General features: G+C 43.7%; 1 protein-coding gene across 1 annotated transcript; it reads right to left on the bottom strand.

The window, feature by feature from the left end:
• Positions 1–323: 323 nt before the first annotated feature.
• Positions 324–12,127, bottom strand: EEF1AKMT1 (EEF1A lysine methyltransferase 1). Its single transcript, XM_087757500.1, has 5 exons — positions 12,039–12,127; positions 4,726–4,879; positions 3,719–3,801; positions 2,778–3,058; positions 324–1,292 (listed from the first exon to the last, which is right to left on the bottom strand). The coding sequence occupies exons 2-5, from the start codon at positions 4,873–4,875 to the stop codon at positions 1,156–1,158; spliced, it is 651 nt and encodes a 216-aa protein (XP_087613626.1). The 5' UTR covers positions 4,876–4,879; positions 12,039–12,127; the 3' UTR covers positions 324–1,155.
• Between the last annotated feature and the right edge of the window lie 379 nt (positions 12,128–12,506).

Here is a 12,506-nt window from a genome sequence, read left to right as displayed (position 1 = left end):
AGAGTAACTCACACTGAGAGCCCACGAACACAGTCGGAAGCGCTAATGCAAGGACTGGCTGATGTATTTATTTAGTCATTACTTCGGATTCCAGGTGGTTTGGCCTGACTAATGTATACGATTCTTAATGAAAGTAAAGTTCTCTCTAATGGGGAAATCCTTATTGTGCTTTTTTCAAGGAGACATCAGGTTTACACCACCTCTGGAGATTAGCTTAACTAGTAAATGGAAGAACCTAGCTTTGTGGTTTTTTAAAAGCTCATGACTTTCTGTTGCACTAACACATAAACATCACAAAATAAACGCACCGTATTTCGGCAAAGAGATGTTTCACAACGTACATTACTTTTTCTCTAGTACAGCATACATACACACACAAGTTTATATGGTGGTAAGTGATGACAAAATAGATCTTATCTTTTACAAAAAGAAAGTCTGGGTTTGTGACAAGGCTTTAGAGAAAAGGTGAAATAATAACCACAAGTTTTTAAAAAGCCAGTCTGGCAACAGTAGGGATAAGAGGTCTTATCTTACTTGGCAACTGGTAGGTAGTTCTGATTATTATTAAAAGCAACTGGAGAGGTCTCCCCAGAAGGAGACCTGTTTTCCCTTCCAGTTATCCTTTATAAAAACATCAGCCTGCTGGATAATGAATCTGAAAACACATGACACGTTCGGGACAAACATCTCTCAATCCTTTTACTAAGGGAGCATCTCTCAAGATTGAAAGGAGACCACTATTCATGCTCTTTCAACCACCTACTAGCTACCAAGTCATCAGTTCTGATGCAATGACAATTCTGGTGTCTGTGAGGCAAGCACCTATGTGTTGTTATAAGCCAACCAGCTAAAATCACTTCAGAGCGGTCACTGAAGAGTCCTTGAATGGTAAAAACTACCAGTTAGAATGAAACTCTAACAGAGAAGTTCCCATTACCCAGCACCTGCATTGTTTGGTCCCCATTTACCTAATAGGTAAGTTACAAAAGACAGTAACTGCAAATGCTTACACATTTAAAAGAGAGAGGCTATCGCACCGTGTTGGTTAAAGCTAGCCCAGAAAACAGTACTTGGAGCTGAACATTTCAGCATTGAGAAATGTAGAGTCACTGATAAAAACAGAATGGAGCCTGACTGAAAAAACTGTAGATCTTCTTATGAGAATCGGTCCAGTCCAGAAGCATAGTTCACGTAACATCGAAATTCATTGGCTAAATTTCGTGAGTGTTTTGGAATAAACTTGCATTTCTTCACACCAAGATGCTTTGCTGCCTGTTCCTCCATGATTGCACCTGCAGCAAAAATAATTAGTATTCGATGAGAAAAACAGTAACAGAATGTTTGGGCTTTTTTAATCGCTCCTCCCACATGCATATATAGAGAGCCTGCTTTTTCTAAGGGAGTGAGGCTTAAAGCAGCTACACTGTCAGCCCTCTTTAACAACTGAATCTATTGGGAAATTTAAAATAAATCTGAAAGAATGGAAGATGCCACAAGGAAATGGATGCCCAAGAAGTTTCATAAAAATAGGTAGAAGGTAAGATCGTTGCCCCTTTTATAGAAAACAGAAACTTGAACTCAATCTTCTTGCTACACACCAAAGAAATTACATGGTAGGGAGCCATGGGAAATGCAAACAGATTACATATACTCTTTCATTTAAATAAACCGCAGCGCGATATTTACAGCTACACACTGAGAAATCACTTCCTTGAGCAGTATTTCTCAAACTTTGTAAACTGAAGGACCACCTATCCATTTTAGGGAAAAAAATTCCGAGAACCATCCTTGCGCATGACTGCCATGTGCAATTAAACAAAGTAGGAGGCTTTCTATGGCCATACATTATTTTATTTTTCTTTATTTTGCCTGCTTGGTTGACTTCCCTCGCATTGTATGTATAGAGGGCTTTTGTCCTTTGGTTTTTTGCAAAAGTTTCCTGGATGTCTTCAGATGTCTTGTAATAAGATTACAGTTTAAGAAACACCATGACTAAGGCAGATACTCATAGCTTCTTAAACCAGCAAGTGCATCTTCATAAAGAAGGACCTGCAAGTACACTTGGTAAGTTATCCAGTTTCACTGCTCTTCTCACTGGTTTTTAATTCCTCCTGCTGTATTTCAGTGCCTAAATTCTCCTTACTTGAATCACAGTGGCAGAATCCCCTCATACATTCATTCACGTTACAATTTCTATGTTTACCAGTAAGGACAAGTAATATGAAAAAAAAAAAATTGACTTTGTTTTTCTTTTCAAGACTTAGCTAAGATCATCCCGCTTTACTCAGCAAAGGCCATTCCAACCTATTTGTCATTCTTTCTACTTAACTCACCTTAAATGCTAAGTAGTATGTATGTGGCAGCTGAAATCCTGCAGCTACTGACACATTTAAAAAATCACAAATCCGTAAGATTATTGAATAAGACATTAACAATAAGTTCAGTTTTCAATCATTGCAATTATAGAGAGTGGCCCTTTTACAAGAAAAAGGTATTTCTGGAACTTTGCAGGATCATTGTATATTTCTTCAAAAATTTAGTAAAACTCATAATGCCATATGAAAAAAGTACTGACTTCAACTATTAAAAAAGACGTGCCTTCAGTTTAAAATAAAGGTTGAACTAAAGTATTCCAATAAAAAGCTTAGGATACATATTCCTCCTTGAATTAATGATAAATTAGTATTATTGAGTTAGTATTTTTCTCACTTGGGTAAGTTTGTCTTTTGAGAGAGAGAAGATGCTTAATGATGACCTAATATTTTTATTAAGTATACCTGTGCAAAGCAGAATCTTTCCTTTTGTTAAGTATTTGATGGTCTCTGCAGTTTTTTGAAGACATTCCTCAGACAGATAGGGTGGATCTGCTATTACGATGTCAAAACTGTGTGGCAGGAGATTTTCAGGTAAGTTCAAGGGGTGGTTGTAATCATAGAAGATAAATTCTTCTCCATATACAGAAAACCTTCTGTCATATTCCAGTATACACACTGAAAAATCTTTACCATCCTGTTCTTTCAGTTTCTGGTACACACTCGGTGCGCTAACACATGCTATCCTGAAAAACAGACAACAACTTTGAGTATTAATTTAAAAGGCAAACAACAACAACAAAAAAAACCCTACAGCAGTCCTCAGGGCATTTTAAACATTAGTCCCAAAAATGTAAGCTATTCTTCCTCCATTCTAACAAATAATTACTTTAATAAGAGTTTGAAGTATTAAAGCCATTACCTATTCAACCTCCATGCTGCAGAAAGACCTTACGCTTAATTACAGAGAAAATCTTGTTTCAGAACAGCAAGGAAATATACTTAAAATTAAAAACGACCCCTTACAGAAATAGGAAGAAAACCAAGTTTTTCCATCTGTTCTACAGAAATGTTGTATGAAAACAGAGAAAAGAATTACAAGTCATTAATATGCTCTGGAGCTCTTGGTATATCTCAAAAAATAAAATGATTCACAGTAAACTTTTACAAGGCAAAGCCTACAACATTCAATTAAATGTTGTTTAAATTAAAATGTTGTTTAAAATTAATTTAATTAATTAAATAAACAACAGCAAAGCATTTCTGCAGTATCTCAGTTGAACAAAGATGAACAAAGATGAAGTACAGCGAGTAATGAATGAAACTGCATGCTCTGTCTACATAGTAGAAATGAAATATTTACAGAGAAGACATGTTACATCTACAGTGTAATTGTTAAAGCCTACCTGCCACCTTTTCCAGCTGCCACGACCGCTTCATTAGCCAGGCATGATGCAGTTTCATCGCTGTACCAAAACTGGCTCAGTTGCTGAGAAAGATAACGCACAGTTACAAAAACCATCAAATCTTCTGACTGTGCTATGTACAGTTAAGTGTGGTGAGTCATATTTGAAGAAAACCAAAATCCATAGCACCTTCTGTAAAGGTGTACAAGCTTTACAGGTGTAAAGCTGTAAAGCTGTGAAGGTGACTATTTTCCTGACAGTCTTTTTACTTCTGTAATCCAGCAACATGCAGCAGGCAGCTTACACTCTGTGTTTCCAAAGCGTTTACTGCAGTATCAGGAAAACCAAGTAATGCACAATCACTGACGAGGTTCGTTCAAACCCAATGTGCAGATGCACAGTATTTTTGTGCTCTTAAACTGAGTTACTTTAGCGGAAGAGGAAAAAGGAACATGAAAAGTGACAGTATAGAAGGAAATAAAGGATAAAAGTACTAAAAATCAGAAGACATCAGAAAAACAAAGAGTAAAAAAACCAAAACGGAGACAAATCAAAAATCAGAAGGGAAAAAAGCAGCAAAGCAGCCCTCCACAAAACCAAGGAAACAGAACACAGAAAGAAATATGATGTGAAGGGAAAGATCACTTGATCTTGTTACACTGTGTTTGTCTCAAATTCAGGGAAGAATCTTTACTACATTCACATGCCAGGCTGGAGTTAAAGTTTCCAGAAGGAATATATGCTTCTGTTGGCAGCTTTATTCCCTCTCCATGTAATTTCAGTTTGTACCCCCCACACACATGTAGAACAGACAACTATACCCAGATTTAATATTAAAGCAAATATCCCTACAGTGTTGCTGTCCATGAATAGTTTGACTCTGCTACTCCAGGAACATCTTGAGTGTTCCCTTTTTAAATTTCATTTCATTATCCATCCACAAAAGAAACTCAGCAAAGGCTACTCCTCTAACTGTGCTTCATTCACTGACGTTTATTGTTTCTTACCCAGTCTTCTTCTATTGAGCCAATGGAATATTGATTAAACCCTTGGGAGGTCTTCATGCCCTCTCTCTGCTGCTGTTCCAAATAGAACTCCTGGAGGGCAGCCAAGGTATGGGATGAAAGCTGGGGAATGTCATCATCATCATCATCCATTTTTCTAGACGTCAACCAGAGGGGGAAAAAAAAAAATTAAATTAACCCTTTTCAATGGTGAACGCTTTTAATAACAGCATAGGCTCCTGAAGTAAAACAACCTCCACCGACAATGCAGACTTAGTCTAACAGCTAACGAGGAAAACCTCCTAACAAGAGAAAACATATTCCCTCTACTTAGGAGCTCTTAAACCAGTGAGAGGCAGACTGGAAATAACATGTCTCCAGAGACAATTCAGGAACAGCAGCAACACTGTTCCCGTTCTATACAACACAGATGTGGCTTGCATTCTTACAGGGAAGTTGTCGTTACAGTTCCTGATTTCCTGAATCCGTACACCTTTTTTTGTATCAGCTTGCAGAAAAAAAAATGTTCAGTGGATTTGGCAAATCCTACAGAAATTATTCCCTTCCCTCCTAGACATAACGATAGCTACTGGTCATTCCTTCCCATGTTCAAAAGTCACACAATTCTGACTCAAAATGAAGTAAACTAGCAGTCTAGGATCAGCATCACCTGGCTTTAACTTCCACGCCATAAAAAGGTTCCTCTGAATGCCAGAAACCTTCTACAAACAAAAGCAGGCAAGCAGCTCAAGAAGATGCTTTTCTAAGATAACACTACTTGACCAACAATTTTTGTATTTTTTGCAGAAGAACATGGACATAACTCATCTCAGAAAGACACGGTATATAGAAACGGAAAAGCACAGCCATTTTCAGAAAGCTCTTGAACTGGTTTACGCTGCACAGTATCACTTCACCCTGCTCACCCCAGGCAGCTCAGCAGCATCTGCCCAGAGGGAAAGCTGAAGCGTTGGTGTCCTTCCCAGAAGAGACGGGGCCACCTCGTGGAATGAAGGGGATGAAAACAGGAACCCAGGATGTGAAAAGTACTGGAGAAAACTGGAAAAGATTCTTCTCTCAATAAACCCATTTTCTCTGCATCTGATCTAAGAACTAGTACACGAGCAATGACTTGAACAGAACTTGGAAACGGGCGTACGCCTGCCTTTGTGCAGAAGTCACCGGAGAACCGCATGCAGCTTCAAAAGTTAAGTATAATTTGACATATAGCTGTTCACGGGTTTTCTCCTCCCCATTCCCTGCATTACAACAAGAACTCCAGAACTCGTGGTCTCCTGCCCTTCCACCCTTCCCTCCATGCTGCTCGCCCTTAGCAGAGCTTTCAAGACATTTCCTAAAACATAGCTTCTCCCTACTTGCTGGAAAAATGGTACCATTAACCTGCCGCTGCGAGATAACTCATCAGTAGTCGCTAGAATAATTACTCTGCCATTCCACCGACACGGTACGCACCTACATGTGATAAAAGTAAAGCGCTTGCCTTTTCCAGAGTATTGTTTATTGACTTGCTGGCTTCTCAGGCCGGGTTGGCCAAACAGGGAATCGTTCAGAGCCTAAAGACCCACCTATGCCATTAGCCTCATGCAGGAGGAGAATTCTGGAGTCAAACTACCTAGTAAAACCAAAATCACTAATTTTGTCCCTAGGTTTTTCTTGAATAAAACATAAAAGCTTTAAAATTATTATGTTATTATGTATTATTTCAAGTCTTTACTATAAAAATGACTACAAGTTCACAGACAATACAGTTTTTAGCAACAATGCTCTAACAATACGCAATGCTACAATCCGTTTTAGGTCCTACACAGGAACTTTTTTCATTAGGACAGATGTTAGAAGTTTAAAACCACCCCTCATCTCACAGCTTTCTTTTTTATTAAGTGCATCATACATGTAGTAATCTCGTTTGCTATTATCGCCTAGGCAAGGACACATCTATACTTTGACACTAAGAAACTGAAACAGATGCAAACTTGCAGTTCTTAAGTCAAAAGCTGAAATTTTGATTTTACGTTCAGTGAGCCTGTATAGGCATTTGCAAGGACTAAATCCATGCCCATGAAATGAAATCCTCCTAGATAAAATTGCTGATGAAGCATTAGCCATTGTTTCAGTAGATAAAAAGGCACACAGCCATAGACATCTTTTTTCTATAAATATTGTTTTAGTTGATTTTGTAATAGTCTTCCTTTCAGTTTATAAATTAAAGCCTTAGGAACCAAGCAGTAATTAACTGTGAAGTTGCAAGGAGAGGTAACCCAGAACACATGGTGAAAATACTATGTACATCTATTAAGAACACCTTCAAAATTCAAGATATTTTTCTGAACATACATATGTTGCCTACATATACCGACTTAGGTCATGCCCAAGAACTACATCAGAAAACTATTAAAGTAAGTGAGTTTATGTGAACAAGACTTGTAAATTCCTTTGGCTTCAAGGGAGAAAGTTCTACTATTTGAAAGCCCCTCTATATCCCTCCCAGAAAGTTCACTGCTCTCGAGTCCAGAAAAAACCCTGAAAGTTTTGGGGAAGGATGGGAGGAAGCAGAGAAACTCGTGTGCCTCTGGCGCTCAGGGAACCTTTAAACTCTATCGACTCCCAAGGCCGCTGAGCCCTGAGGCTCCAGCTGGCCCATTCGCGCTTGCCCCAGGCCCTGGGTCCCTCCACGAGCAGCCTGCGCTCTCTCCTCACGCAGACTCTCTACGAGAGCCACATGGCGGGATGGGGTTGTGTTTTAGGAATGCCCCGGGATACAGTGCTGAAACAGCCATCTTACTTACATTAAAGCCTTGTATTAATAGGAATACAAGGTTTAAAACTAGCAATGTGGCAAATCTTCCTTACTATTAATTCTTAGCTTACGTGTTGCATTTGGACCTAATTAAAAAGCAAAACAATAAAGAAATCAGATCTCCAAGAACAGCTCAAGAACAGTGCATACGGAATTTGGAAAAATAAGACTCATGGTGAAGTCAAAGCTCATCTAAAGGAAAGCAGGAAAAAAAGGGGGTAAGCTTCTACAGATAGAGTGGAAGATGAACAGGCAAGGTTGTGTTCCTAGGGTAAAATGGCAAATTTGAATGCTGCTGGCCTCTGAAGGGCCAGATCTACCCATAAAATGGGAAAAGTGACTACAACTACACCACATGGCCTACAGCTCACACAGTGCACCAGGTAGGATGAGGGGGTGGAGGTGCCTGCAGACTCCTTAGTCCCTTCCCCTCTGCACAGCTCAATCTCCCTCATTAGCTGATGAACTGAGATAAATGTCATCACTACAGAGTGAAAGCTCTTCAAAGAAAACAAAAAAAAATGAAAAGAGAGATAATACCAAGTGAAACAGTAGCACAGGAGACTCCAAAGCCTTGTCTACACAAGAATGTACCTATTTAACATTAGTTTCCAGCTGTCATATATGAAAACTCTAATTTTCTATAGCCAAATGCTAAACTGGAGACACCCCCCTCCCCCCAAGCTAGAAGGAACACTATGGAAAAATTAACTCACTCAAAAATTCCTACAGCCTTTGGCCCCCTGTACATTTGGTCCACCTGTAACGATGAAGTTGCGATCATCCGGAAAACAGTACTCTTTGAGATAGAGTGCAGCTTTGATGCCCAAATGTAACTGTGTGCTCCTATCTGGTTTGGAAACCTCTGGTCACCAGGTCAGCTAAGGCAAGTGCCCTGTGTGCCCTTGCACCATTGCTCACCCCATGAAGACAGAAAACATAGCTTGCTCCAGAGGTCAGATCCTTCTCAATCCATAGCACTACTCAAGAGGAAGCTTCTCTTCTGTGGGGCAGGCAGGCACGAGATGGGATCCATAGTTACAAAGCCACCTCGAAAAATACTCTCATTGTGAAGCAGACAACTGCTTCTTCAGAGCTTTTACCAACAGATTGCAGCAAAGATGACTGGCTAACATTTCTCTGCCAAAGAGGTAGTGTCAACCTAACTCACGTCGTATGTCAGGCCTCCCCAAATGCCCATGCAACTTGGAAACACCGTTTGGTATGTGTACAAGCAGAAGGACACGTTGCTGCTCTGCCAGTTTCCGATGCTCTCTTTTACGGTACCCTAAAGATGTCATCTCATTGTAATAAAATCTCCCTTAGCTGAAGGGGAAAGGAAAGACTACTGAAAGGCCAAGGAATAGGAATACAACTGGAAGGCCACCTTGTTCATCACTGGGAGGGGGGACGAAGAGGATGGTGTTAGCCCCTTAGATCTTCTACCAAGAATATAAAAAGCACATGTGCAACTTCAGAAAATATTTTATCCTAGAGTAACTTGGATCTAAAGACAGATAGCATGAAACGGAGTTAAATACAGTTGTCTGTATTTTTCCCAAGCCACCCAAGTCAGTATTTGAGACAAACAGCTCATCATCTATGGTGTTTGCAACACACATCAAGAAAAGCTGGACAATGGTGTGCAACCGTAATGAAAATCACCTGGAAGGGGCTGCAACCACCTGCCTGGAGGTGAACAAGTCCCGATCAGAGGGACTGGAAAGTTACTAAAAGGCTGGACACATGCCCTACTACCTTAAAACCAGGGAGGTACTGCACTCTGCTCAAGCCTCAGCTCCTTAACGTGTACAGGGATCCAAATCCTACATCCCCAGATAACAATCGGAGGGGTGGCCAAACTAACCCACACAGAAGTGCTGAGGGAATCTGTCCCAACCACAGTAAAAGCCCAGAAAAAGGATCTCTCCTACTGGAAACAGTTTTTCAGATCTTTAAATCCTAAAAAGAGTTGATTGTCAACGATTTGACAAGATACTGGGAGTATCGCCAAATGCACTTTCACAGGAATGACTGACAGGACAAAGTGTATGAAAGACATCAGTCTGATGTAATTTAGACAAAAAAATCCTCCTGCTAGCTAGCGATGTCTAGCCAGAAGAGACGGAGAAATGCTACGCCATACCTACATCTGTTTTGTAGAGTCTTCTAATACAAATCAAAACTTCTCAAACATCTGAGAGGTCACCCTCAAGCACAGGCAGCCAGCTTGTCCCCAGTCAACTGGGAAAAACTCAAGGACTCAAGTTTTTGGGGCCCAGGTGCCATGAAACAGAACGGCCTCTGAACAGGATGGCCAAGCTGGGGGATGTCAGAAAAGCAGAACTGAGAAACCTGCACACAAAGCTGACGCAGTTTTCTTATATACTAATGGTTTAGTGGAGTAGGGAAAGAGGGACAAGGCAGGATTTGTGGACTAGGAGCAGCTCACCTGCCACGGATCGCAGAACAGCTCCATTTCAGGATTAAGTCTGGAGAACTTTTTGTTAACGTCCATGGCAAATGGTTCAAGAGGAAAGCTGTACTAGTTCAGATCAAGGGTTGATACTGGTCATTCTTCTGTCCTGAAGGGTGGATACTGGTCATTCTTCTATCTTGAAGGCAGCCAAAAGCAGCTGTGTCGGAAGGAGGGAGGTAAGGCAAGTGTATGTGATACCTCCCTACTCTATACTCTCCCAGACTTTAACCATTTTCCACTTAGGGAGTTGTTTCTGCATCTGAAGTGATTTATTCTGTGAATGCAGTTCTCTTAGAAACACTTGTCCAGCATCCCTTAAATTCACATAATGTTTTTTAATCTATGTCAGCTGGTAAGAAGTTTTATTTGATAAATAACTACCTCTTCTTGCTGTGAACATGGCTACGAGCTTCACATGATGCAAATACTTTGTGTATCAGAAGAGAAAGCAAATGGTTGAGCCCTTATACACTCTCTCCGCACCACTCTATACATCATTTCACAGACACCTGTAAGTCTTCCCTCACTCCGCAAGTTGGCTCTTTTCTAGCCTGAAGGGTCTTAACCCACTCCGCTGACTGGTTAACAAAAGCCTCTCCATACATTTGCTCATCCTTGTTAAACACTTCTAATATACCCTTTTTTTGAGATGAGGAGACTAGAACTGTATACAGTATCTAGGATATAGGTGATCACACATTTATGCCGTTGTTTTATGATATTTTCTGTTACAGTCTATTTCTTTTCCTAAAAAATTCTAACATTTGATGTGTTTTTCTGGCTGCCACCAAACACTGATATGTTGTTTTTGGAGAATCACATATTATAATACGGAAGTCTCCTGCCTGAGTAGGAACGGTGCCTGATGAGAACATGATTAAGTAGAGTTTACAAAGACATTCAAAAGGATCTGCCAAGAGCGCCAAGATACCAGCACACACAGAACAGAACTAACAGCAGTTCCAGTCCCTTCATCTCAACAAAAAGCAGAGAAAATACTGAAACTGGAAAAGGTTCAAGAAAGGTAGGGAGACATCCAAAGACGAGAATGGCTTTTGCAGGGGAATGAGTACGAGGCAGTAACCGAGAAGGGGTACGACAGAGCCTGTAATCCTGAGTGGCGTGAACACCATGGGCAGAGATCAACCGCTGCTTTCCAAGGCAAGAACTAGAAGGCAGCAAGCGTGGGCCGCAAGAGCCTGGTGCAAAAGAAACCAAAAGGAGCCGGTTCTTGACTCAAGGTGTTGCCGAGCTCCAGAATCCCTGTCGGTGATGAAACTTCATAGTGCTTCAAAGCGACACAGGCGTTTGTAGAAGAGAAGCTCTCAGAGCATTACTAAATGTGTAGAAACTGCATTGGGTTCAAAAAGTAAGGTCTGGAGGCCAGGTGGCTACTTGAAGGAGAAGGAAACTATGATGTATTCTAGCCCGGTTCTCATCCTTTTTAATAAGCACAGAGAAGGAGGGAGAGCAGGCTGACTGGGAGCCGCTGCCGTCCTCCCGCACGGGAGTGACAAACACCGGCAGGCTCCAAGGCCCTGCCTTGCTGCTCCCGCTCGCATTCAATGGCTTCGAGCGCCCACTGCTGCAGCCGCGTAACCCCGGGCCTGCCCTGCTGCGCGGCCGCCGCCCGGGAAGCACGCTCCCGGGGGCGAGCCCGCCGCCGGCCCCGCAGCGGGGGAGCGCAGCCCACCCGGTCGGCAGGAGCCTCCCGCCTCGGCGGCCCCTTCCGAGCCGGAGCGGCGCGTCCCCGGCGCCCCCCCCCCCCCCGCCCAGGGCCGGGGCACTGAAGGCCGCCCCGCTGTGAGTGGCAAACGCCACTCGCACGCATCCGGCGCGGCGCGGCCCCTCCGCTGCGGGAAACGCGGGCTGGGGGCAGAGCAGGCCCCGGCCCCGGCGCCCACGGAGAGGGGAGCGCCGGCCGCCCCCACCGGGAGGAAGGGCAGGCGGGCGGACGGGCACGCGGCCTCCCCGGCCGCACAACTCCCCACGCGCAGCCCGCTGCCTCGCCCCACTCACCGGCCCCCAGATCCCTCCGCGCACGCGGACCTCCTCCAGCCGATGCCGCGCGCCCCCTGCCGGGGACCTCGGCGGGGCGTGGCGGCGCTCCCCGCGGCTGCTCCCCCATTGGCTGCCCCGGCCGCGGGCGGGGCGGGGCCAGGCGCTGCCCCCGCCCCCGCCGATCCCGCTGACAGGGCGGGCGGAGGCGCTGCCCTGCGCGTGCGGCGGCGGCGGTGCGGCGAGCGGCCGCGCCCGCCCTCCGCGCCCCTGCCGGCCGCTGACAGGCTCCGCCGTGCCGCCCGAGCCGGGGCCGGAGGCGCCTGGCCGCCGGGGCGCTGCTCCGCCGGCAGCCGGCGGGAAGCCTTCGTTTCGCTGTGCCTTCCACCGCCGCGGTGGTTTGGGCGGCTTTAAAGCGACCTGCAGACAGGTTTCCAGGCTTCGTAAAAAGCACAGGAGCTGTGCGGGGAGCCGCCGCCGCCGCCTCTC

Source organism: Nipponia nippon, unplaced genomic scaffold (genome assembly GCF_047370975.1).
Source record: "Nipponia nippon isolate SJK-2023a ecotype South Korea unplaced genomic scaffold, ASM4737097v1 scaffold_2, whole genome shotgun sequence".
Classification (NCBI taxonomy): domain Eukaryota; kingdom Metazoa; phylum Chordata; class Aves; order Pelecaniformes; family Threskiornithidae; genus Nipponia; species Nipponia nippon.
Note: the sequence above shows the minus strand (reverse complement) of the source record. Positions and strands in the feature narration are given on the sequence as shown.

Coding starts and splice junctions, on each gene's coding strand:
- EEF1AKMT1 (XM_087757500.1), bottom strand. CDS start 4,875: ATGGATGATGATGATGATGACATTCCCCAGCTTTCATCCCATACCTTG. Junction 3,802..4,725: donor GCTCAATAGAAGAAGACTGG/GTAAGAAACAAT, acceptor TATCTTTCTCAG/CAACTGAGCCAGTTTTGGTA. Junction 3,059..3,718: donor GCAGCTGGAAAAGGTGGCAG/GTAGGCTTTAAC, acceptor TCTGTTTTTCAG/GATAGCATGTGTTAGCGCAC.